At 46.0% G+C, this 26,971-nt stretch overlaps 2 protein-coding genes across 28 annotated transcripts in view; one reads left to right on the plus strand and one right to left on the minus strand.

The window, feature by feature from the left end:
* The window catches only part of LOC106594824 (palmitoyltransferase ZDHHC3-A), a 24,375-nt gene extending 21,823 nt beyond the window's left edge, over positions 1–2,552 (minus strand). For 4 of the 26 annotated variants that reach the window (XR_014379711.1, XM_082959011.1, XM_082959089.1 and 1 more), the window contains exon 1: positions 2,288–2,552. The gene's annotated coding sequence lies outside the window, so the exon portion shown is untranslated. Of the gene's footprint in view, positions 1–1,268; positions 1,430–1,813; positions 2,114–2,287 lie in introns of those variants that run through there. The other 22 variants (XM_082959024.1, XM_082959042.1, XM_082959049.1 and 19 more) reach the window with 15 other exon arrangements.
* Positions 2,553–11,404: 8,852 nt separating this feature from the next.
* Positions 11,405–26,971, plus strand: part of LOC106597556 (lysophosphatidylcholine acyltransferase 1) — a 119,934-nt gene continuing 104,367 nt past the window's right edge. For both annotated transcript variants that reach the window (XM_082959117.1, XM_082959118.1), the window contains exon 1: positions 11,405–11,746. In XM_082959117.1, coding sequence (XP_082815243.1) covers positions 11,627–11,746 — 120 coding nt within the window. In that variant the 5' untranslated portion in view covers positions 11,405–11,626. The remainder of the gene's footprint in view (positions 11,747–26,971) is intronic.

Raw genomic sequence — 26,971 nt, forward strand, 5'->3', positions numbered from 1 at the left:
TTCCTTCCTTTCACGCTTTCAATTAGATTAGTATTAAGGAGTAACTACAATGTTGTTGATCCATCCTCAGTTTTCTCCTGTCACAGCCATTAAACTCTAACTGTTATAAAGTCGCCATTGTCGTCATGGTGAAATCCCTGAGTGGCTTCCTTCCTCTCCGGCAACTGAGTTAGGAAGGACCCCTGTAATTTTTGTAGTGGCTGGGTGTTTTGATACACCATCCAAAGTGTAATTAATAACTTCACCATGCTCAAAGGGATATTCAATGTCTGCTTTTTTTACTCATCTACCAACAGGTGCCCTTCTTTGTGAGGCATTGGAAAACCTCCCTGGTCTTTGTGGTTGGATCAGTGTTTGAAATTCACTGCTCGACTGAGGGACCTTACAATTATCTGTATGTTTGGTACAGAGATGAGGAAGTCATACAAAAATCATGTTAAACACTATTATTGCACACAGAGTGAGTCCATGCAACTTATGTGAATTGTTAAGCACATTTGTACTCAAACATATTTAAGCTTACCATAACAAAGGGGTTGAATACTTATTGCCTCAAGACATGTCAGCTTTTAAAAAAACAATTCAACTGACATTATGGAGTATTTTGTGTAGGCCAGTGCCACAAAAATCACAATTTAATCCATTTTAAATTCAAACTGTAACAACAAAAATGTGGGAAGAGGCAAGGGGTGCGAATACTTTCTGAAGGTACTGTCCATACACTATCTACAGTACCTAATGTCAAGCCAACTACTAGCCTAATGTGCTGTTAGTGTAAACATTGGAAACGTTAGCTAAGATGGAAAATCTTCCAGAAAACAAAATGAGTGATCCATGAGAACAGAAAATGATTGTTCTGTGTGTCAGCTATCCACTCAAGCGTGTCCAAACCACACAATCACCTTATGGCAAAATACTGTATGCAGCACAGCAGTGTTTCTTTGCATCCCAAATGGCACCTCATTTCTAATATAGTACACTACTTTTGTCCAGAGCTCTATAGGCTGTTGTAAATAAAATAAAACAAATAGTGCACTAAATAGGGAATAGTTTGCCATTTGGGACGCAAATCCTGACTCAGTAGTATCACGCTCTATGTAAAGGGAAATACTGCTGTGCTGGCTGAGTATTACCCCTCACTGTGATGCCAATGACAAATTCGACCAGAGGATAACGGACACCAGGACATCTGAGTTCTGTGTTCATTTTCTGATGAAAGATTGTGCCTGCTAACTACCTAATAATACAACTGATTTATACAAACATACCGTATTATCTGCTACACACACCTGTGATTATATCACTGGAGTTGATGGGGGCCGTGGGGTGATGGTGAAAACCAGAGGAAGGGCATCACTGTCGCAATATTGTAGCTGGCTGGCCTGTGCAGAATGTCCCACGACATGATTTAACCATCATGCTCATGCTGCTAAAAGATGCGACAGTTTGTTGGAAAGACAAACTAGCCACTAGCTAACGTTACAAAACTACGTTAAATGTTTTTAACTAACTGGCTAGTTATGTGGGTTAGTTTGCGGTTCCTTGACTAACGTAGCTAACGCGTTAGATAGCTAACGATATGTTAAAAACATACAGCTTGTCATTTACCATTGTTATTTAACTACATATCAGATAATATTAACTAACAGCTGGTAGCTAACCGTGTAAACAAATCATACTGGCTGTAGCTAGCTAATTAGCTAGCCATCTCACTACCTGGCTGGCTAGCTGAAAATGGCAGCTAGCCAACGTTAGCTTACCTAGATAGCCAACGTTTAACTAGTAGCCAACGTTTAACTAGTAACTAATTTACCTGTCTTCACATAAGACATGCCAGGCTGCGAGACTCCAGGAACGAACTGTCTTAAAATGATCTGAAAACAAACTATGGTAGATGAGCTAAATGTCGTAGACACAGGCAGGAATGAGTCCTGCTGAATCCCGCAGCGCTCACCAACCCGACCCCGGCTGAGGACCGCTCAACACCGGTTCTCTTTACACCGAGACGGAGTTACTAGCGACAACACCGGTTCTCTTTACACCGAGACGGAGTTACTAGCGACAACACCGGTTCTCTTTACACCGAGACGGAGTTACTAGCGACAACACCGGTTCTCTTTACACCGAGACGGAGTTACTAGCGACAACACCGGTTCTCTTTACACCGATACGGAGTTACTAGCGACAACACCGGTTCTCTTTACACCGATACGGAGTTACTAGCGACAACACCGGTTCTCTTTACACCGAGTCAACATCAATAGATTATTGTAATAAAAACGCTTACCTGTACCTATGTCTGTCCTGTACAACTGGGGTGCTGAAGTGTATAATTAAAATAAAACACTTTATCGCATACAACCACCGACTTTTCCTAATATGTGTTGCGCATTGTACAGAAACATGAACTTGAGTTGGCACATTCACGCTGAGTTGAGCAACACAAATGAGGGGGAAATCGGTGGTTGTATTAAACGAGGTGTTGGAAGAAGTCACGTCCTCCCAGTCCGGTGACCAGGCGTACGAACGGTTAGGGAAAAGGACTGGGACGAGGGGCTCTTTTGCTTTTATGGGTTATAGTGGGTTGTGAAAATGCTTTTTTTTGTTTTTACCGTGCACATTTCCCTTTTCATTGAAATATGTTTAATCAATAATGTGGAATTATTAACGTTCTGAACTGAGAAAGGCAGCAATACATAAAAAATCCTCAAGTCCACCGGAAATTCACACGAAGAAGAAGTGGCGCCAGCCAATGGCTGAAGTGAAAGTTCTGTTCCGCTGATCTGTATGCGGGTCTGGTGAAGTTGAGATGGTCGTTTTGAACCGTTTCTCGTGGCTTGTTTGGTATTTTATTGTTTAATTGAATGTCATTTCCTTTTGGAACCTTTGGAAGTTGAAGTTGTGGAATATTGTTTTGTGTGCAAATGTATCAACCGGAAGCTGTATGGCCTAGCCTAGTCTCCTGCTAAACATAAACCTCCTCTGGGATCATCAATCCACCCATTTATAAACTCACACTGGACTGGAGTACAACATTACAATAGAGAAAGATAAGGGCATTTCAATCTGAAAAAAGGACCCATGAGCACCAACGTGAAGTTCAGGACCATGTCAAATTGCTTGTCAAATGAAAGCTAAGATTCTATTGAAATTAAGTCATATCTAAATTTTTTTCAACCATTTTCCATCCAAAAAATTAGGAATAAGCAAAGGCTTTGATTTCTGGTCAAACAGATGGTAAATGGGTCTTTGAAAAACATTTACCAGAAATAAAAAGTCTTAAAATGTATTTGAAATATATCAAAACACAATTATGTTGACGTGAAGACCCCTACCAACTAATATAAACAAAATGATTTGCCTTCTGTAAACATTGCCTTATGCCTTGAAAGGCCTTTACCAAAAACCCACATATCTTCAAAGCAGCAATCAGCAGTAGAAACAATAACAAAGCGGGCTCCCCGCCCCTGGTTTCAGTAAAAAGCTGGGGCTGGAGAAATGTTATCGCTTTCACATTCATAGACAGACCTAAATATGTTTTAACTATGTTTTGAGGCTATATAGTGTTTGTTTACATTGGACTAAAATAATCTTATATTTTGGGTTCTGATGGGGTACGACAGGTGAACTAAGATCATGAGATATTTGAAAGAAAAAAATGGATGTAGCACGGCTGATTGACCATTTAAGACATTTTTACATTTCTCTCCCTCATGAGGAGGGAAGGGATAATGAAAGTTCACGGAAGAAAGGTAGACCTACCAATTAGTTATAGTGTTTTTACTGAAATCAAGTTTGTTTATGAATTATTAAATTATTAAAACATGCAATTCAAATCGGTAACAGAGTTACCTCAAAATCAGTAATGTAATTATGGCAATTGAGTTATCTACAATGGGAAATCATAGAGGTCACAAACACAAGTGGGATTTTTTTGATGTGAGTGGTTTTCCATTGAATGCCTATTGACAATGTAATGGGTTAGGGCCCAGATTGCAGTTCCTATGGCTTCCACTAGATGTCAACAGTCTTTAGACATGTTTTCAGGCTTGTATTCTGAAAAATTAAGAAGAATGAGATCTATTGCTAGGTGGTCTATGGAATCATGCAGTACTGGTTTGCGCACTTGACTGTGTGCGCACCCTTCATCCTTTTTCCTTTCTATTGAATACGCTATTGTCCGGTTGAAATTTCGATTATTTAGATAATTGATACCCTGAGGACAAACTTTACCGGTACTATTAGGATGTATTCGTCTGCATGTTTTGACGGCCTTTGAGCCAGTGGATTACTGAACTAAAGCGCCAACAAAACAGAGTTTTTGGGATATAAAGAAGGACTTTATCGAACAAAAGGACCATTTGTTATGTAGCTGGGACCCTTATGATTGCAACCAGATGAAGATCTTCAAAGGTAAGTGATTTATTTTATTGCTATTTCTGACTTTCGTGACTCCACTGCTTGGTTGGAAAATGTTTGAATGGTTTTGTGAGCGGGGCACTGTCCTCAGATAATCACATGTTATGATTACGCCGTAAAGCCTTTTTGAAATCTGACAAAGCGGCTGGATTAACAAGAAGTTAAGCTTTTAAACAATGTATAACAGTTGTATTTTCATGAATGTTTATTATTACTATTTCTGTAATTTGAATTTGGCGCTCTGCAATTTCACCGGATATTGTCGGGGTGGGTCGCTAGCAGCACGCCTTGCCCAAAGAGGATTTATTAAGATGCCATCAGATTCTTTTGGGAAACCGGGCCCAGGACAACCTCTCTCTCTTCTCTCTCCCTCTCTCTCTTTACTCTCTGTTCTCTCTCTGTCTCTTCTCTCTGTTCTTTCTGTCTGTTCTCTCTGTTCTCTCTCTCTCTCTCTCTCTCTCTCTCTCGTCTCTTCTCTCTCTCTTCTCAATTCAATTCAATTCAAGGGGCTTTATTGGCATGGGAAACATATGTTAACATTGCCAAAGCAAGTGAAGTAGATAATATACAAAAGTGAAATAAACACTAAAAATGAACAGTAAACATTACACTCACAGAAGTTCCAAAAGAATAAAGACATTACAAATGTCATATTATGTATATATACAGTGTTGTAACGAGGTGCAAATGGTTAAAGTACAAAAGGGAAAATAAATAAGCATAAATATGGGTTGTATTTACAATGGTGTTTGTTCTCTCTCCCTCCAGTTAATGTCACCTCTCCCAGCTCTTACTGACACCTACCATGACACCTACCACCTACCTTCTTTCCATTTACTGTTACAACCATCCTCACCCACCGAGCACCGACCAACACTGGACGTCCATGGACGTTGAAAAGTAGTTGAAATTTGGTCAGTCCGCCCTGGCCAGACCAAATCTGAACCAATCATAGACATCTATGTTCCACAAGTTTGGACAGCTCAGTACTGTAGAGAACTGTACAGTACAGTAGAGTAGGGTATGGTATAATGTACTGTACTCTACTGTACTGTACTGTGCTGTTCTGTACCGTATTATACCGTGCTGTCCTCCAAACTTGTTCAGATTGGTTCAGATTTGGTCTGGTCCGAACCAACCAAATGTGGTCTTGTTTGTGGGCGGAGCTCATTAGAATAATACCCAGATATGCTAAAGAGGATGTTGCATATTTCTACCTGTTCAGGATACCTCACCATGCAGAGACAGATAGTCATAGCCATAATTATGCATTTCTGTATAGTAAAGATCAGGGATCCATGATTTAATTCAAGGTAGGTGTCACGTTCTGCAGACATCTTAATGAATCTTAATTCAGAGCAGATATTTAAAAACGTTTGGAAAACGTGGTCGAATTAAAAGAAAAACGGAGGGAGATTTTACCGAAATTGTGTTAACAAACGTTTGGATCTGCACAGTTCTTCCAGTAACTGTTTTTGTGAAATTTCCTGTGTAAATTGTTCAAAGTAGTCCTTGTGCATAGAGTTGTATGGTTTGTTAAACTTTGAAATCAATGTTTTTTTGTTTGACATACATTTTTTTTTAACTGAAAAATCTGAGTCGAAGTGTAGTTCCGTTACCGTGGAATTGACCATTAAATCAAGCGCTGTTCATTTCTTTTAAAGGTTTTTTTTGAGACTGTGTTTATCGGTTTGGCGCTCGCTGGAAAGTTAACCGTTGTTAAAATAAATATAGACCTACTAGCACGACATATTTGAATGTGGCCGCTGCACCTCTAACTTTGGATGACGGAATGTACTCCGGTGGGTTCACAAACTCTGATGTACCCTGTTCATTCTGTGGTTGACTCCTGGTTGCAAACCTATGTAGTTTGATTGGAGTTGAAAAGGTATGGGGTTCCAGCCTCTTAACTTGGGCCTCTTCACTAAAGGTATGGGTTTAGGCCTCTTCACTAAAGGTATGGGTTTAGACCTCTTCACTGAAGGTATGGGTTTTAGGCCTCTTCACTGAAGGTATGGGTTTAGGCCTCTTCACTAAAGGTATGGGTTTCAGGCCTCTTCACTGAAGGTATGGGTTTAGGCCTCTTCACTAAAGGTATGGGTTTCAGGCCTCTTCACTAAAGGTATGGGTTTTAGGCCTCTTCACTAAAGGTATGGGTTTAGGCCTCTTCACTAAAGGTATGGGTTTAGGCCTCTTCACTGAAGGTATGGGTTTCAGGCCTCTTCACTGAAGGTATGGGTTTAGGCCGCTTCACTAAAGGTATGGGTTTAGGCCTCTTCACTAAAGGTATGGGCTTTAGCTAGCTAGCGACTGGAACGAGCTGCAACAAACACTCAAACTGGACAGTTTTATCCCAATCTCTTCATTCAAAGACTCGATCATGGACACTCTTACTGACAGTTGTGGCTGCTTTGCGTGATGTATTGTTGTCTCTACCTTCTTGCCCTTTGTGCTGTTGTCTGTGCCCAATAATGTTTATACCATGTTTTGTGCTGCTACCAAGTTGTTGTCATGTTGTGTTGCTACCATGCTGTGTTGTCATGTGTTGTTGCTTTGCTATGTTGTTGTCTTACTCTCTATGTAGTGTTGTGTTGTCTCTCTCCTCGTGATGTGTGTTTTGTCCTATATTTTATTTTATTTATTTATATTTTTAATCCCAGCCCCCATCCCCACAGGAGGCCTTTCGCCATTTGGTAGATAAGAAGTTGTTCTTAACTGACTTGCCTAGTTAAATACAGGTTAAATAAAAATACAAAATAAAAATGTAGGCCTCTTTACTAAAGGTATGGATTTTAGGCCTCTTAACTCAGGCTTCATCAGGTCCTCATACAAAGCTTGCTGCTCTATACAACCACAACATAACTACCATAACCAACCCAAAACAGCTACCACAAACTACAAACAACTCAAAACAGCTACTACAAACAACCCAAAACTACTACTACAAACAACCCAAAACAGCTACTACAAACAACCCAAAACTACTACTACAAACAACTCAAAACTACTACTACAAACAACCCAAAACAACTACTACAAACAACCCAAAACTACTACTACAAACAACCCAAAACAACTACTACAAACAACCCAATACTACTACTACAAACAACCCAAAACAACTACTACAAACAACCCAAAACTAGCTACTACAAACAACCCAAAACTAGCTACTACAAACAACCCAAAACAACTACTACAAACAACTCAAAACTACTACTACAAACAACCCAAAACAACTACTACAAACAACCCAAAACTACTACTACAAACAACTCAAAACAGCTATAAACGACTATCAACCACAAAAGCTGCCAAATTACAGACATGAAAGCTGGTTAGCCAAGGACTGGTGATGCTACCTTTGATCTTCTGGGCAATCCAAGGCAGGCACAGTCCACTCAATCAATACATTAATCAATGTCAAACAACCACAAAATACCACAAACTAACTGAACCACAAATCCCAAACAACCACAAAATATGAAAAATATGTCAATTTTTTTTGCGTGAGCCTATTTTCTGCAGTTTATAAAACATACCACGAGATGGCAGCATTGAGTTGAGATGGGATTTTTGGAGCGTTTGTTCTTCTATATTCTAGATCGTTCTAGAAGTCACTCTAAATGCACACCGCTTTTATAATGGTGTGCACTTGAACCACAGGCTGATAGGTAGTATAAAAATAGATTTGAACACTGATTTTTAAAAACTCAAAGAAAAAATGCATGGATTGAGATCAGTGAATATGAAATACTAAGAAAATAACGTTTCAGGTTTTTTTTGGAGGAGGGGGGGGGGGGGGGGGGTTCTGCACCATTCAAAGACACTGATACAGAGTCCAACTATACTGAACAAAAATATACACGCAACATGTAAAGTGTTGGTCCCATGTTTCATGACCTGACGTAAAATATCCCCAAAATGTTTTCTCTCCAATTTTGTGCACACATTTCTTTACATCCCTGAGCATTTCTCCTTTGCCAAGATAATCCGTCCACCTGACAGGTGTGGCATATCAAGAAGTTGATTAAACAGCATGATCATTACACAGGTGCACCTTGTCCCTGGGACAATAAAACAGGGACAATAAAAGGCCACTCTAAAATGTGCAGTTCCGTCACACAACACAATGCCACAGATGTCTCAAGTTTTATGGGAGTGTGCAATTGGCATGCTGACTGCAGGAATGTCCACCAGTGCTATTGCCAGAGAATTTAATGTTAATTTCTCACAACCACAGACCATGTGTAACTACGCCAGCCCAGGACCTCCACATCCGGCTTCTTCAACTGCGGGATCGTCTGAGACCAGCCACCAGAACAGCTGATGAAACTGAGGAGTATTTTTGTCTGTAATAAATCCCTTTTGTGGGGAAAAAAAGTCATTCAGATTGTCTGGTTCCCAAGTGGGTGGGCCTATGCAGGCCCACCCATGGCTGTGACCCTGCCCAGTCAAGTGAAATCGATAGATTAGAGCTTAATGAATTAATTTAAATGGACTGATTTCCTTATATGAACCGTAACTCTGTAAAAATTGTTGAAATTGTTCAGTAATAATATATGCCTACCAAATACTACACCAAACTATCCAAATGATTATTATGTCATTCTTGAACCGTACCATATTACAATGAACAGATCGTCCACTCTCTCGAAATATCTTTAACTATGTACGCTAGTGTAGTGTAATTGTCATGATGTCTCATTTCATCTCAGAAATTATATCAGTGTTGTCAAATGAGCATAAATCACTGTGAGACATTATGGTAACTCATTTCACAGGTCTGGCATTTCACTTCATCCTTTAAATACAACAGCTGTAGGACCAGTTGTCAGCTATAGAGTAGTGGTGCAACTCCAACACACACACACACACACACACACACACACACACACACACACACACACACACACACACACACACACACACACACACACACACGACACACACACAGCACGACACGCCCCACACACACACACGGCCCACACACTCAGCCCCCCACACCGGCACACACACACACACACACAGACACACACACACACAGACACACACACACACACACACACACACACACACACACACACACACACACACACACACACGGAGAGCCAGGCAACCATCTGAGGAACTGATCTCTTCAGACCTGAGGCTGTTCTCTATTGATTCTGTCCATCCCAAAATAAAACCCACTCCAGCCCCACTGCGCAAGAAGCCAACGTCTAACCTGTAGTAATAATAGACATAGGCTTCCTTCCTTCTTCCTTGGATTCTAGGTGTATCTAACCTGCTGAAAGTTGAATACTAATTCATTTCATTTGAGTATCAAAACGAACACATTCAACATTTTGAATAATATATGTTTTTCCAAAGGAACAGTAGGCTAATCCAAACAGAATTTTAGAAGGATTGCCTTGTGAGTAAGGCGAACTTCTTCAATGGTTATCTTCATCACCATCGAATGAAAGGATAGCTTGCTGGGATCGAGTACCAAATGGCACCCTATCCCCTAGGGCCCTGGACCAAAGTAGTGCACTATCATCCCTGGACCAAAGTAGTGCACTATATAGGGGATAGGGTGCGATTTGGGAATCAACCCAAGACTTAAAGGTCCAATGCAGCCGTTTTTATCTCAATATCAAATCATTTCTGGGTAAAAAACAAAAAGTACCTTACTGTGATTGTTTACAAATGAAAATGGTCAAAAAGAAACAAAAATAGCTTCTTAGCAAAGAGCAATTTCTCAAACAAGATTTTATCTGAACTGTCTGGGTGTGGTCTGAGTGGGGGTGGAGGGGTATTTTCAAACAGGTCTTACACTAAATGGGCATTATCATCATTTTCACAATATTATTCCAACCTCAGTGTGAAAATATACACTGACTGTAAAAAACATTACGAACAACATCCCCTGGATTCACCTGGTCAGTCTATGTTAGCAGGTGACTTAATATTTTATACATGCGGTCTATATAAAAACACAGGATTATGACGTTTTTGACAGCACTGGGCCTTTAAATCAGTACTGATGCTTAATGATTGCGCATTTGCTATGTAGGCCTACAGCATGCAAAAACATACTGTACTGCTGCTACTGCATTAGCAGTCTGCAGAAGAGGGTCAATGAGAAAGTCACCTGTTGCCATGGCTGCAAAACCAAAAGGACAGGTTTCCCATCTCTACTGTTAGAGAAAATAATTTGCCTGCTACAATGCTTCATGATTTGCATAAATTGCATCCTGAGCAAAAAATCTGCAATATTGATACATTCAGCTCTTAGATTATTCGATTAGTAGAGTGTTTGATTCCCAAGTGAAGAAATGTACCACGTCACAGACTACATTTAGACCTAGTGTGTTGATTTTAAACACTTATTATATGGCACTGGACAAAACGTGCTATGTGCAAATTACTGATGAATAAATACCAAGGACTGAAACACCAATGCATTTAATCAATAATACAAAATAAATAAACACACAAGCACCATAATAACGAATTACACAATTCCCGACCAATATTGAGGCGGCAGGTAGCCTCGACAACGGGGACCCTGGCTGTGACCCTCCTCGCTGCGAGTGTCTCAGGGGGAGTTCGTATATGCAAAACAACAACGAAAAAACATTTATATTATAGACTGTGTGTAACAGGACAAATATAAACATTACATGCATTATTATGTCTTATAAACTCTGCAAACATTTAACAGTTTATAAACGTGTTATAAATACAGCAACAATTTGAGAACACGTGTGGCTTAGTTGGTTGCATATGGCACTTACAACGCCAGAGATGTGGGTTCGATTCCCACGGGGGACCAGTACAAAGATATATGGACTTACTAGTGTAAATCGCACCGGATAAGAGCGTCTGCTAAATGACTGAAATGTATATGTTTATGTTGAGTAAGTAAAGTGATTTCTACTTGGACTACTAGGCGCATGCGTTGTGAAGAAGCAGCCAGGAAGGGGTACTCCAGTTAGGCATTCTAGGTCCAACATCAGTACTGCGTACGAGGGAAGCTAGCGCCCGACTTCAAATACATGATCCTTGGCTAATCCTCCAGCCTCTTGGGAACGAAGATAATAACCTGTACCGGAATTAGCTAGACACAGACACGAAAACAACATTGTGGAGATTTACATAAGAACAGATTCGCTGCTGTCGCTTTTCCGATACAGGTTCCATCCTCTCGGGTTCGTTGAGGATGAGGTTCCCGACCATCAGACGGTGTCCTGGGGAAGGAGATGGGAATAAGGAACTCGCTCCACCATTTAGGAACCCCTTTGTGCATGACTTGAGATTCACCCCGCTCGAAAAGGCAAAGGTAAGTGAAAATATTACACCTGGTGCAACACGTCCACCTGTTTAGTTTTTACATCGATAAGAGGCAGGCAAGATTTATATAACGGGTTGCTATCCAGACAGCTAACTACCGATCAAGGTATGTAGCTAGCCTGACTGACTAGCAACTAGCTAGAAGGCTGGCTACATGTTGCTCACTTGACTCTCATACTCTAGCTACCAAGTCTGGACAACAAGCTGGACAAATAACCAGCGCATTACCTTGCACACACACCACGACACACAGGGCAGCTAGAAGACAACACTTCACATGTCTTGGCGTGGTTAGGCAACTTAGCCGATAAAACCAGCCAACAATGTTAAGAAATGATCATATATTACAATTATAATACAAGATGATACGTCTTTTGCAAAAGAGTCAGAAGATGCCCGAGCATCATCACTTGAGTTAGCTGTGTATTCCTGCTCAATCAGCATCTGGTCTGGTGTGGCTTGTCCATGTCAAGCATTATGTTCTGTTGAACGCCGGAGGAAATCAAATAGTTATCTAACAATGTATATTAGTATGAAATGGACCAGAGAATACATGTATCCCTCTTGATCCAAGCGAGCAGAGTTCAACAACCAGTTCAATACAGTGAATGTCAGTAGGCCAGCAGCTCTTCCAGCAGCTCTTCCAGCAGCTCTTCTATTAAAAGATGGGGCTTGACAGACACAGCATAGACGGTGCTGGATGAAGATAAGGCATAACACTGCTTGTCCAATAGAAATCCCCGGTCACTATTGTAAGCGATGTCATGGCGACGTCGGTTAGCTATGCGCATGCGTAGAAACAGGTTATACAGTTGTCTATGCGCATGCGTAGAAACAGGTTATACGGTTAGCTATGCGCATGCGTAGAAACAAGTTATCGGGTTTACCGGTCGTCTCGCAGCGAACTGCGCATGTGCAGCACGTCAAAATCAAACACATTCCTTCAACATAAAGTTGTTGTTGACCGAAAATGAAAAACGTGTCAGTTAGTCACTTTCACGAGATTAGAGTAATAATATGTTTAACTATTTAAGAATCTAGGTTGTGCCTTTAGATTTCGACTAAATTAACAACATAAGGAAGACATATTTTACTTCTCATTGACTTGTCAAACCCCGTGAATTCACCGTTCATTTTTCTGTATTCAGGGTTCACTTGTAACATCGTTTGAAGCTTTGTTTTACATTTGACAGTTATAGCTCATTTCAGGATTGTATATAGATTTGTTCTCCTTAATTCTAAGTAATTTGATTTATCTGTTTCAGTCTCTGGATTGTTTAATCAAACTTTCTGGCCGCCAGCTCCTGATATTAGGGCATTAAAAACTACAACCTGTCTTCTGAACAAGCCTAGTGCGCCTGTTCAAATCAAATTTTATTTGTCACATGCGCCGAATACAACAGGTGAAATGCTTCCTTACAAGCCCCTAACCAACAATCCTTTAAGAAAAAAAAGTGTTAAGTAAAAAATTGAAAATAAAAGTAACAATTATACGGCAGAGGCAATATACAGAGGTTACCAGTACAGAGTCAATATGCGGGGGCACAGGTTAGTCGAGGTAATTGAGGTAATATGTACATAGATAATAAACAGAGAGTAGCAGCAGCGTAAAATAGGGGTCTGGGTAGCCCTTTGATCAGCTGTTCATGAGTCTTATGGCTTGGGGGATTGAAGCTGTTAAGAAGCCTTTGGGACCTAGACTTGGCTCTCCGGTACCGCTTGCCGTGCGGTAGCAGAGAGAACAGTTTATGACTAGGGTGGCTGAAGTCTGACAATTTTTAGGGCCTTCCTGACACCGCCAGGTCCTGGATGGCAGGAAGCTTGGCCCCAGTGATGTACTGGGCCGTTTGCACTACCCTCTGTAGTGCCTTGCGGTCGGACGCCGAGCAGTTGCCATATCAGGCAGTGATGCAACCAGTCAGGATGCTCTCGATGGTGCAGCTGTAAAACCTTTTGAGGATCTGAGGACCCATGCCAAATCTTTTCAGTCTCCTGAGGGGAATAGGCTTTGTCGTGCCTTCTTCACGACTATGTTTGGACTGTAGTAACTTGACAAGGAATGCCCACACGCATTTCGATATTACTTTCCTTTACTTTCAACCCAAACCTAAAGGTGTATTGCCAGGTACAAACGGTACAAATATAACAGAACTATATAGCCCACTCAACCGGTGGTAGAATCACATTGCACAGAATTCACTCTTGGTGATGACATCATCAAAGGGGAAAGGTCACGGTTAATGCCAATAATAACCATGTCATTATTTATATAGTGTCCACACTATAACACTTCTCCCCCTTCAATTTAAATCCCCCCTGTAAGGAAAACATAAGATTGACAAGTAAACAACATCAGAGTTTTCTTCTCTTTACTACACCACACTGTAGAACTTCTGCTGGTGTTACCGTAAATGTAACCAAAACAACAACAATAAAATGACAGTCCTTATTTCTTTTCAACTAGGTCTGCTGCTCCAAACAAACACTAACACCACGAGTCTCTCAGTCTCAACTACAGAGTTAGTATTTCAGAAGGCTTGTGACTACGCTGTGATCTGCGCAGTACTCCTGGTGTGCTACGAGACACAGGTAAGGCATGTCCCAGTGGAGCTACCATCCACAGCTGTTCCGTCTGAAAACATGGTCTTGTCTTTGTCATAGCGCAGGCGGAGATGGTCCTGGTGTCTGCGCATGACTCGGCCATCAGTCAGTTTGACCACAAAAGAGACGGGACCACTCTGACTCAGAATGATACCTGGCAACCAGCGTTGGCTGCTTGTGAAGTTGGGATGTAAACAGTGTCATTGGGTTTTAACTGTCTCTCCCTCGCGTGGTGGTCATGTCTCTCTTTTTGTTTCTTCTGCTTCCGTTCCACTCGTGCTCTGATGTTCGGACGCAGTAGATCCAGGTGAGCTTTTGGCCTTCTGCCCATTAACATCACCGCTGGAGCCTGTCCTGTTGTTGTTTGTGGCGTGATGCGGTACTGGAACAAGAACCGAGAGAGCTTAGTTGTGATGGTTCCCCCAGTCATCCTTTTGAGCCCCTCTTTCAGTGTCTGCACAGCCCGCTCCGCTAAGCCGTTTGAGGCCGGGTGAAACGGGGCGCTGCGGACATGGCGGATCCCATTTCTCCTCATGAATTCTTGGAACAAGTCACAGGTAAACGTTGTTGCGTTGTCGGACACCAGAGAGTCCGGCAGACCATGGGTTGAAAACACCTGCCGAAGCTTTTCGATGGTTGTGGTCGCTGTGATGTTTACATTTACATTTAAGTCATTTAGCAGACGCTCTTATCCAGAGCGACTTACAAATTGGTGCATTCACCTTATAATATCCAGTGGAACAACCACTTTACAATAGTGCATCTAAATCTTTTAAGGGGGGGGTTAGAAGGATTACTTTATCCTATCCCAGGTATTCCTTGAAGAGGTGGGGTTTCAGGTGTCTCCGGAAGGTGGTGATTGACTCCGCTGTCCTGGCGTCGTGAGGGAGCTTGTTCCACCATTGGGGTGCCAGAGCAGCGAACAGTTTTGACTGGGCTGAGCGGGAACTGTGCTTCCTCAGAGGTAGGGAGGCGAGCAGGCCAGAGGTGGATGAACGGAGTGCCCTTGTTTGGGTGTAGGGCCTGATCAGAGCCTGAAGGTACGGAGGTGCCGTTCCCCTCACAGCTCCGTAGGCAAGCACCATGGTCTTGTAGCGGATGCGAGCTTCGACTGGAAGCCAGTGGAGAGAGCGGAGGAGCGGGGTGACGTGAGAGAACTTGGGAAGGTTGAACACCAGACGGGCTGCGGCGTTCTGGAGGAGTTGTAGGGGTTTAATGGCACAGGCAGGGAGCCCAGCCAACAGCGAGTTGCAATAATCCAGACGGGAGATGACAAGTGCCTGGATTAGGACCTGCGCCGCTTCCTGTGTGAGGCAGGGTCGTACTCTGCGAATGTTGTAGAGCATGAACCTACAGGATCGGGTCACCGCCTTGATGTTGGTGGAGAACGACAGGGTGTTGTCCAGGGTCACGCCAAGGCTCTTAGCACTCTGGGAGGAGGACACAAGGGAGTTGTCAACCGTGATGGCGAGATCATGGAACGGGCAGTCCTTCCCCGGGAGGAAGAGCAGCTCCGTCTTGCCGAGGTTCAGCTTGAGGTGGTGATCCGTCATCCACACTGATATGTCTGCCAGACATGCAGAGATGCGATTCGCCACCTGATTGTCAGAAGGGGGAAAGGAGAAGATTAATTGTGTGTCATCTGCATAGCAATGATATGAGAGACCATGTGAGGATATGACAGAGCCAAGTGACTTAGTGTATAGCGAGAATAGGAGTGGGCCAAGAACAGAGCCCTGGGGGACACCAGTGGTTAGAGCACGTGGTGCGGAGACAGATTCTCGCCACGCCACCTGGTAGGAGCGACCTGCTCATGATGTGCGCCTCCAGCCACTTGGAGTGTGCGTCCACCATGACAAGGAACATGTGACCCATGAAAGGGCCTGCAAAATCTATATGCAGCCTGGACCATGGGCGGTCAGGCCACTCCCACAGATGTAGTGGCGCGGGCGGTGACATCTTCTGGTTGATCTGGCACTCAGAACATGATTTAACTTTGTCTTCTACCTCCTGATCCATGTTAGGCCACCAGATGTAAGATCTGGCTAAACTTTTCATCCGGGAGGCACCCGGGTGAGCCTCATGGACCTCATCCATGACTTGTGCACGGCCAGGGGGTGGAACAACCACTCTGGACCCCCAGAGTATGCAGCCATCCTGCACACTCAGCTCAGTTTTGCGCTTTGCATAAGGTCTTAGTCCATCATCCTCTATGACAGGAGGCCAACCCTGCATCAGGAATCTTTTCACTTGGGACAGGATAGGATCCTGGTCTGTCCACTGTTTGATCTGTTTGGCATTCACAGGTGAGTTTGACAATCTCTCCATTAGGAAAATTGTCTCGGGAGGCACCACAGTTGTGGCAGGCATCTCTGGTAGCGGGAGACGGCTGAGCGCGTCTGCATTTGCATTGTCCTTCCCCGCTCTATACACTATCGTGTACTGGTAAGCTGACAGTGTCAGGGCCCAGCGCTGTAACCTTGCTGAAGCCATGGGCGGAATGCATCTTGATTCACTAAAAAGGCTCATCAGTGGTTTGTGGTCAGTGCATATGGTGAAATGACGACCGTAGAGGTACTGATGGAAGCGTTTCACAGCAAAGACTATGGCCAGACCTTCATTGTCTAACTGTGAATAACCCTTCTCAGCACTCGTCAGCGTACGTGATGCGAATCCAATGGGTCTCTCTGACCCGTCCTCCATCTGATGAGAGAGTACTGCCCCGACGCCATAAGGTGAGGCGTCACATGACAGGATGATCTCTTTGAGTTGGTCAAAATGAACCAGAAGTTGTGCTGATTGTAGTAGTGCTTTCACTTCCTTGAAAGCTTTCTCTTGTGCTGGCCCCCACTTCCATTTACAGTCTTTGTGGAGCAACTGATAAAGTGGAGCCAACACTGTTGACAGCTCCGGGAGGAACTTACCATAGTAGTTCACCATGCCCAGGAACGACCTGAGCTCTGACCCATTCTTGGGGTTTGGAGCATCCTTGATTGCCCTGACCTTGTCCTCCACAGGACACAGACCCTGCGCTGTGATCTTGTGACCTAGGTATGTCACACTCTGTGCTTGGAATGTGCACTTGCTACGCTTCAGGCGCAGCCCTGCCTCAGAGAATCTCTTTAACACCTGGTCCAGATGGTGGAGGTGCTCCTCCTCCGTCTCCCCTGTAACCAGGATGTCATCCAGGTACACTGCTACATGAGGGATCCCCTGCAGCAGATTGTCCATTGTCCTCTGGAAAATGGCTGGGCTGGACGCCACTCCGAAAACCAAGCGGTTGTACCTGAACAAGCCTTTGTGCGTGTTCACTGTTACATACTCCTTTGAGTCCTCGTCCAGGAGGAGCTGTTGGTAGGCGTGACTCATGTCAAGCTTTGAGAACGTCTGGCCTCCTGCCAGTGTCGCGAACAAGTCCTCCACCCGCGGCAGCGGGTTAGCGTCTAGCTTAGAGGCCCTGTTGATGGTGAGTTTGTAGTCCCCACATATACGCACCGTGCCGTCACTTTTCAGAACGGGAACGATAGGAGCTGCCCAGCGGGAGAACTGAACGGGAGAAATGACGTTTGCTTCCTGCAGCCGCTCCAACTCATCTTCCACTTTCTTTTTCATGGCGTAAGGCACTGTCCTGGGCTTGAAAAAGCGAGGCTCGGCATGAGGATCCACGAACAGCTTAACTGCAGTGCCCTGAAGTGTGCCCAGTTCATCTTTGAAAATCTCTGGGTATTTTTGAATGACATCCTCAGTCACTCGGGTGTGTTTTATCTCACCCCAGTTCAGTTGTATTTTGTTTAGCCAGTCACGCCCTAGTAAACTAGGCCCCTTCCCTTTCACCACCAGGAGCCGTGCTCTCGCTTCCTGGCTGTTGTATGCAATGTCCACCTCTAGAGCCCCCAGCAATGTTATGGTCTCCCCGGTGTACGTACGCAGTCTGATCCCTGCCGGTGTGAGGGCTGAAACCTGTCTTGAGCCCCAGATTTGTTTGTAGGTCTCCTCACTTATGACAGAGGCAGAGGCCCCCGTGTCAACCTCCATCCTCATCTGCTTTCCATCTACCTCCACTGTAGCATAGATAGGCTCTGCGCGCGGCTCCCTCACATTAAACATGTTGTAGGAACAATGCTCTTCCTCCTCTTCTGTGCTCTCTAGGTGGTGCGCTGCTGACTGAGGCTTTGGTGCTGTGAACTTGCCCAGCCCAGTCCGCCCACCCTCTGGCTTGCTCCTAGGACCCCTGCATTTTTTTGCTAAATGTCCCTTTTTGTTGCAATTGTGACAGACAGTCTCCATGAACTTACAGTTGTTACCATAATGTGTCCCTCCACATCTGAAACATTCCACTGCTTTTCCCCTTTTTCCTGCCACCTCTTTTGTCACCTGATGCACTGCACAACTTTCACTGTTGGCCTTTTGAATATTTTTCACATTACTAGCGGCCATCTCCATCCCTTGAGATAGTTCCAATGCTCTCTTGAAAGTCAGTGTGGCTTCACCCAGCAACCTGCGCTGTATGCTGTCCTCATTAATGCCACAGACTAATCTGTCACGGAGCATGTCCTCTAACATAGCCCCAAACTCACAATGTTCAGAGAGTTCACGTAATTCAGCAACAAAGTTAGCAACAGACTGACCTGTTTCCCGAAAATGGCAGTTAAACTTGAACCTCTGGACAATCACTGACGGCTTTGGATTGTGGTGAGTCTGAACGAGAGCAACTAGATCCCCAAAAGGAATTTCTCACGGTCTCCGTGGTGTAGCCAAATACCTCATTAGCTTGTAGGTTTTAGCCCCACACACACTCAAGAGAATAGAGCGCTGTTTAGCCTCATCTATGATTCCATTTGCCAAGAAAAAGTGTCCCAACCTTTCCACACATTCCGTCCAGTCCTCGTTCTCTTCCACAAACTCAGTGATAGTCCCAAACATTGCCATTATAACGCCAACTTGTCCTTGATCCTCGTTAGCGATTTTCACTTGCTGCTGATTGTCCCCGTCGGCGTTTCCGTCTAGCGGCACCTGCTCTCCGTCGCTCATTAAGCTAGCTATCTGACTACCTCCACTGTTTCATAGCTAGCTAGCACCTCGCCCTGTACACGTTGATAAAGTTTTATCCTCGTCGCCAAAAAGGTGTAGTAACTTGACAAGGAATGCCCACACGCATTTCGATATTACTTTCCTTTACTTTCAACCCAAACCTAAAGGTGTATTGCCAGGTACAAACGGTACAAATATAACAGAACTATATAGCCCACTCAACCGGTGGTAGAATCACATTGCACAGAACTCACTCTTGGTGATGACATCATCAAAGGGGAAAGGTCACGGTTAATGCCAATAATAACCATGTCATTATTTATATAGTGTCCACACTATAACAGGACCATGATAGTTTGTTGGTGATGTGGACACCTAGGAACTTGAAGCTCTCAACCTGCTGCACTACAGCCCCGTTGATGAGAATAGGGGCGTGCTCGGTCCTCCTTTTCCTGTAGTCCACAATCATCTCCTTTGTCTTGATCACGTTGAGGGAGAGGTTGTTGTCCTGGCACCACACAGCCAGGTCTCTGATCTCCCTATAGGCTGTCTCATCGTTGTTGGTGATCAGGCATACCACTGTGTGTCATCGGCAAACTTGGTGTTTGAGTCGTGCCTGGCCGTGCAGTCATGAGTGAACAGCGAGTACAGGAGGGGACTAAGCACGCACCCCTGCGGGGCCCCCGTGTTGAAGATCAACATGGCGGATGTGTTGTTGCCTACCCTTTCCACCTGCGGGCGGCCGGTTAGGAAGTCCAGGATCCAGTAGCATAGGGAGGTATTTAGTCCCAGGGTCCTTAACTTAGTGATGAGTTTTGTGATATGTTGTTGAATGCGGAGTCGTGGCCACTCACGATTCCAACACCTTCATTACGTTTGCAGACGACACTAAGGTGGTAGGCCTGATCACAGACAACGATGAGACAGCCTATAGGGAGGAGGTCAGAGACTTGGCCGTGTGGTGCCAGGACAACAACCTCTCCCTCAATGTCAGTAAGACAGAGGAGCTGAAAGTGGACTACAGGAAAAGGAGGGCCGAGCACGCACCCATCCACATCGACAGGGCTGTTGTGGAGCAGGTCGAGAGCTTCAAGTTCCTCAGTGTCAACATCACTAAGGATCTATCATGGTCGTGAAGAGGGCACGACAACGCCTCTTCCCCCTCAAGAGGCTGAAAACATTTGTCATGGGCCCTCATCCTCAAAAAGTTCTACAGCTGCCCCATTGAGAGCATCTTGACTGGCTGCATCACCACTTGGTATGGCAAATGCTTGGCATCTGACCGCAAGGCGCTACAGAGCTTAGTGCGTACGGCCCAGTACATCTCTGTGGTCGAGCTCCCTACCATCCAGGATTTCTATACCAGGCGGTGTCAAAGGAAGGCCATAAAAATGTACCCCAGCCACCCAAGTCATAGACTGTTCTCTCTACTACTACACGACCTGGGGTGGACCTGCGAATCTATGGTGACCTGGGGGTGTTCTACCTGAATCTATAGTGACCTGGGGTGGTTCTATCTGAACCTATAGTGACCTCACCGAGGGTGGTTCTATCTAAACCTATAGTGACCTGGGTGGGTTCTACCTGAATCTATAGTGACCTGGGGTGGTTCTATCTGAACCTATAGTGACCTGGGGGGGTTCTACCTGAATCTATAGTGACCTGGGGGGGTTCTACCTGAATCTATAGTGACCTGGGGGGGTTCTACCAGAATCTATAGTGACCTGGGGGGGTTCTACCTGAATCTATAGTGACCTGGGGGGGTTCTACCTCAATCTATAGTGACCTGGGGGGGTTCTACCTGAATCTATAGTGACCTCACTGAGGGTGGTTCTACCTGAATCTATAGTGACCTCACCGAGGGTGGTTATACCTGAATCTATAGTGACCTCACCGAGGGTTGTTCTACCTGAATCTATAGTGACCTCACCGAGGGTGGTTCTACCTGAATCTATAGTGACCTCACCGAGGGTGGTTCTACCTGAATCTATAGTGACCTCACCGAGGGTGGTTCTACCTGAATCTATAGTGACCTCACCGAGGGTGGTTCTATCTAAACCTATAGTGACCTGGGTGGGTTCTACCTGAATCTATAGTGACCTGGGGTGGTTCTATCTGAACCTATAGTGACCTGGGGGGGTTCTACCTGAATCTATAGTGACCTGGGGGGGTTCTACCTGAATCTATAGTGACCTGGGGGGGTTCTACCAGAATCTATAGTGACCTGGGGGGGTTCTACCTGAATCTATAGTGACCTGGGGGGGTTCTACCTCAATCTATAGTGACCTGGGGGGGGTTCTACCTGAATCTATAGTGACCTGGGGGGGGGTTCTACCTGAATCTATAGTGACCTGGGGTGGTTCTATCTGAACCTATAGTGACCTCACCGAGGGTGGTTATACCTGAATCTATAGTGACCTCACCGAGGGTGGTTCTACCTGAATCTATAGTGACCTCACCGAGGGTGGTTATACCTGAATCTATAGTGACCTCACCGAGGGTTGTTCTACCTGAATCTATAGTGACCTCACCGAGGGTGGTTATACCTGAATCTATAGTGACCTCACCGAGGGTGGTTCTACCTGAATCTATAGTGACCTCACCGAGGGTGGTTCTACCTGAATCTATAGTGACCTCACCGAGGGTGGTTCTACCTGAATCTATAGTGAACTCACCGAGGGTGGTTCCACCTGAATCTATAGTGACCTCACCGAGGGTGGTTATACCTGAATCTATAGTGACCTCACTGAGGGTTGTTCTACCTGAATCTATAGTGACCTCACTGAGGGTGGTTATACCTGAATCTATAGTGACCTCACCGAGGGTGGTTATACCTGAATCTATAGTGACCTCACTGAGGGTGGTTCTACCTGAATCTATAGTGACCTCACCGAGGGTGGTTATACCTGAATCTATAGTGACCTCACTGAGGGTGGTTCTACCTGAATCTATAGTGACCTCACCGAGGGTTGTTCTACCTGAATCTATAGTGACCTCACCGAGGGTGGTTATACCTGAATCTATAGTGACCTCACTGAGGGTGGTTCTACCTGAATCTATAGTGACCTTACCGAGGGTGGTTCTATCGGAATCTATAGTGAACTCACCGAGGGTGGTTATACCTGAATTTTATATCCAGATAAAACAACAAGTCAATGAGGATTTCATTTCCCTATTAGGGACCTAACCACCCGTGGGCCATTTACAGTCCCAGTCATAAATGTCCACATAACTATGCAAAATGTCTGCTTTATGATGTCTAACACTGAATCAGCCTGAAAATATATCAAATGGAAAATAAAGTTACATGACTCCTTTCCTCTGTGGATCTGAATGTAGTACGATCCTCCTTTCTACATCTCTCCCTCCCCTCCCCTCTCTCTCTCCCTCCTCTCTCTCTCTCTCCCTCCCCTCTCTCTCTCACTCTCTCCCTCCCCTCCCCTCTCGCTCTCCCTCCTCTCTCTCTCTCTCCCTCCCCTCTCTCTCTCACTCTCTCCCTCCCCTCTCTCTCTCCCTCCTCTCTCTCTCTCTCCCTCCCCTCACTCTCTCACTCTCTCCCTCCCCTCCCCTCTCGCTCTCCCTTCTCTCTCTCTCTCTCCCTCCCCTCTCTTTCTCTCACTCTCTCTTTCTCTCTCTCTCCCTCCCCTCTCCCTCCCTCCCTTCTCTCTCCCTCCCCTCCCCTCCCCTCTCTGTCTCTCTCTCTCTCTCTCTCTCTCTCTCTCTCTCTCCCCTCTACCACCTCTCTTCATTCTTCACCCTTCTCTTTCCACCCCCCCCCCCCCCCCCCCCCCTCGGGCTCCCGAGTGTGCATCAGCGGTCTAAGGCACTGCATCTCAGTGCAAGAGTCGTCACTGCAGTCCCTGGTTTGAATCCAGGCTGCATCACATCCGGCCGTGATTGGGAGTCCTGTAGGGTGGCACACAATTGGCCCAGTGTCGTCCGGGTTAGGGGTTTGGCCTGGGTAGACCGTCATCGTAAATAATCATTTGTTCTTAACTGGCTTGCCTAGTTAAATAAAGGTAAAATAAAAACGTAAAAATGATGAGGATGATGATGATGATGATGATGATGGTCCTCAGTGGTCCTCAGTGATGACAGGTGGGCATGCTCCCCTGATGTTGTGTTTATGATTTGAAATAGCTGTAGGCCTCAGCACCCTGCCTGCATCATGCTGTAGGCCTCAGCATCCTGCCTCAGCATCCTGCCTCAGCATCCTGCCTGCATCACGCTGTAGGCCTCAGCACCCTGCCTGCATCACGCTGTAGGCCTCAGCACCCTGACTGCATCACACTGTAGGCCTCAGCATCCTGCCTGCATCACGCTGTAGGCCTCAGCATCCTGCCTCAGCATCCTGCCTGCATCACGCTGTAGGCCTCAGCACCCTGCCTGCATCACGCTGTAGGCCTCAGCACCCTGACTGCATCACACTGTAGGCCTCAGCATCCTGCCTGCATCACGCTGTAGGCCTCAGCATCCTACCTGCATCACGCTGTAGGCCTCAGCATCCTGCCTCAGCATCCTACCTGCATCACGCTGTAGGCCTCAGCACCCTGACTGCATCACACTGTAGGCCTCAGCATCATGCCTGCATCACGCTGTAGGCCTCAGCATCCTACCTGCATCACACTGTAGGCCTCAGCACCCTGCCTGCATCACACTGTAGGCCTCAGCACCCTGCCTGCATCACGTTGTAGGCCTCAGCATCCTACCTGCATCACACTGTAGGCCTCAGCATCCTGCCTGCATCACGCTGTAGGCCTCAACATCCTGCCTGCATCACACTGTAGGCCTCAGCATCCTGCCTGCACCACGCTGTAGGCCTCAGCATCCTGCCTGCATCACACTGTAGGCCTCAGCATCCTGCCTCAGCACCCTGCCTCAGCATCCTGCCTGCATCACGCTGTAGGCCTCAGCACCCTGCCTGCATCACGCTGTAGGCCACAGCATCCTGCCTGCATCACGCTGTAGGCCTCAGCATCCTGCCTGCATCACGCTGTAGGCCTCAGCATCCTGCCTGCATCACGCTGTAGGCCTCAGCATCCTGCCTGCATCACGCTGTAGGCCTCAGCACCCTGCCTGCATCACGCTGTAGGCCTCAGCATCCTGCCTGCATCACACTGTAGGCCTCAGCATCCTGCCTGCATCACGCTGTAGGCCTCAGCATCCTGCCTGCATCACGTTGTAGGCCTCAGCATCCTGCCTCAGCATCCTACCTGCATCAAGCTGTAGGCCTCAGCATCCTGCCTCAGTACCCTGCCTGCATCACGCTGTAGGCCTCAGCATCCTGCCTGCATCACGCTGTAGGCCTCAGCATCCTGCCTGCATCACGCTGTAGGCCTCAGCATCCTGCCTGCATCACGCTGTAGGCCTCAGCATCCTGCCTCAGCATCCTACCTGCATCACGCTGTAGGCCTCAGCATCCTGCCTGCATCACGCTGTAGGCCTCAGCATCCTGCCTCAGCACCCTGCCTGCATCACGCTGTAGGCCTCAGCATCCTGCCTGCATCACGCTGTAGGCCTCAGCATCCTGCCTGCATCGCGCTGTAGGCCTCAGCATCCTGCCTGCATCACGCTGTAGGCCTCAGCATCCTACCTGCATCACGCTGTAGGCCTCAGCATCCTGCCTGCATCACGCTGTAGGCCTCAGCATCCTGCCTGCATCACGCTGTAGGCCTCAGCATCCTGCCTCAGCATCCTACCTGCATCACGCTGTAGGCCTCAGCATCCTGCCTGCATCACGCTGTAGGCCTCAGCATCCTGCCTCAGCACCCTGCCTGCATCACGCTGTAGGCCTCAGCATCCTGCCTGCATCACGCTGTAGGCCTCAGCATCCTACCTGCATCACGCTGTAGGCCTCAGCAAACTGCCTGCATCACGCTGTAGGCCTCAGCATCCTGCCTGCATCACGCTGTAGGCCTCAGCATCCTACCTGCATCACGCTGTAGGCCTCAGCATCCTGCCTGCATCACGCTGTAGGCCTCAGCATCCTGCCTCAGCATCCTGCCTGCATCACGCTGTAGGCCTCAGCATCCTGCCTCAGCATCCTGCCTGCATCACGCTGTAGGCCTCAGCATCCTGCCTGCTTTTCTGTTTCCTTCTCTGTCATGAAAATAACTGGCCTTCCCATTAGAAGCCTCAAATCTGGACCTTGAAGCCAGTTTCAATGTTAGTTTTTATTATTTTCTCCAGTGAGGGATTTAGACCTGGGACACCAGGTGGGTGGAGTTAATGGTCAGGTAGAACAGGAAGTCAGTGGTTGTCTGGACCTCCAGGGTAGGATTGGACTAACCCCTGCGTTAGAAGCTTGTGTCTCGACTCTCTCCTGTTTTTAGAAGTGTTTGAAATGAAACTATGCAACGCTGGACTGTAATGAGAAGCGTTTCCTCTGTGAAGCTGACCTCCGTGCTTTACTAGAATGTAGGCTAGGTTTCACCGCGGTTCACTTGGTATGTAACCGTTATGTAAGTCAATACGCCCCTGAAAAGATCTGTGTCACAGTTGATAAGGGGAGGGGGGGGACATTTGAAGTCCTGTTATAGTTGTGGGCCTATCGTCATGGTAACGTGGCTGAAACCACTGACTCCTCCTCTCCGTTTTAGTAACGCAGCTCATGTTTTCATTCCGTGTGACTGTGCATGTATTCTCACACGTTTGGATTCTCTATACATTTTTTTTTTCTTCCCAGAATGCATTCCTCTGGTCCATGGATATGACACTGAATTCCATTCATAATGTAGGTTATTCTGAGCTCCATTCAGGGTCTGGGTGAAAAATATATTTTGTTGATGTAGACTAATGAAGCTAATTGAAATGAGCTTTGGATAATGTAGACTAGGTGACTGACTGGTAGTTTGGCAGTCTGTTGACCAGCTCTCTGAATGTTTGTTGGGGACATTGCTAGCATGGGTTAGAACTCTGTGTCATCGTGCCTAACATGACGAGGAAGAGACGTGAGATCGGGGACCAGGCTATGCCGTTGCTACCAGCCTACAGCCAGCCCACAGGGGATGTATTGTATTATGTAGTGTAAAGAATGTCACACTGCTTGCTTAGCGTGACACTTCCGCCTGATTCAGTCACTTAAGCGAGGCTCAAACCCAGGACGTCTGCCTCACAAACTCGTGACCACCCTCCCTGAAGTGTCTTACGCAGTGGCGCCACTGAAAAGCTGTGTATTCAGGCTGGGTGGTGTTATACAGATCCTGCTCTGCTACATGAGCCCAGAGGGATGTTTCATCACCACATGTTGGTTAAGGTTTCCCTTTAACCTTATTTTGTCAGGTCGTTTTTACCAAATGTGGTTGTAGTCGTGCTAGTTGATCCACTGAGATGTTTCTCCTGGCTGTGTTGACGTCTGGGAGTTCCGTCTCTGAGTGGTTTGATTGGCAGTCCCAACTACCAGTCAGTCACTCTGTGTGGTTTGACTGGCAGTCCCAACTACCAGTCAGTCACTCTGTGTGGTTTGACTGGCAGTCCCAACTACCAGTCAGTCACTCTGTGTGGTTTGATTGGCAGTCCCAACTACCAGTCAGTCACTCTGTGTGGTTTGATTGGCAGTCCCAACTACCAGTCAGTCACTCTG

Source organism: Salmo salar, chromosome 02, assembly GCF_965601325.2.
Source record: "Salmo salar chromosome 02, fSalSal1, whole genome shotgun sequence".
Lineage (NCBI taxonomy): Eukaryota > Metazoa > Chordata > Actinopteri > Salmoniformes > Salmonidae > Salmo > Salmo salar.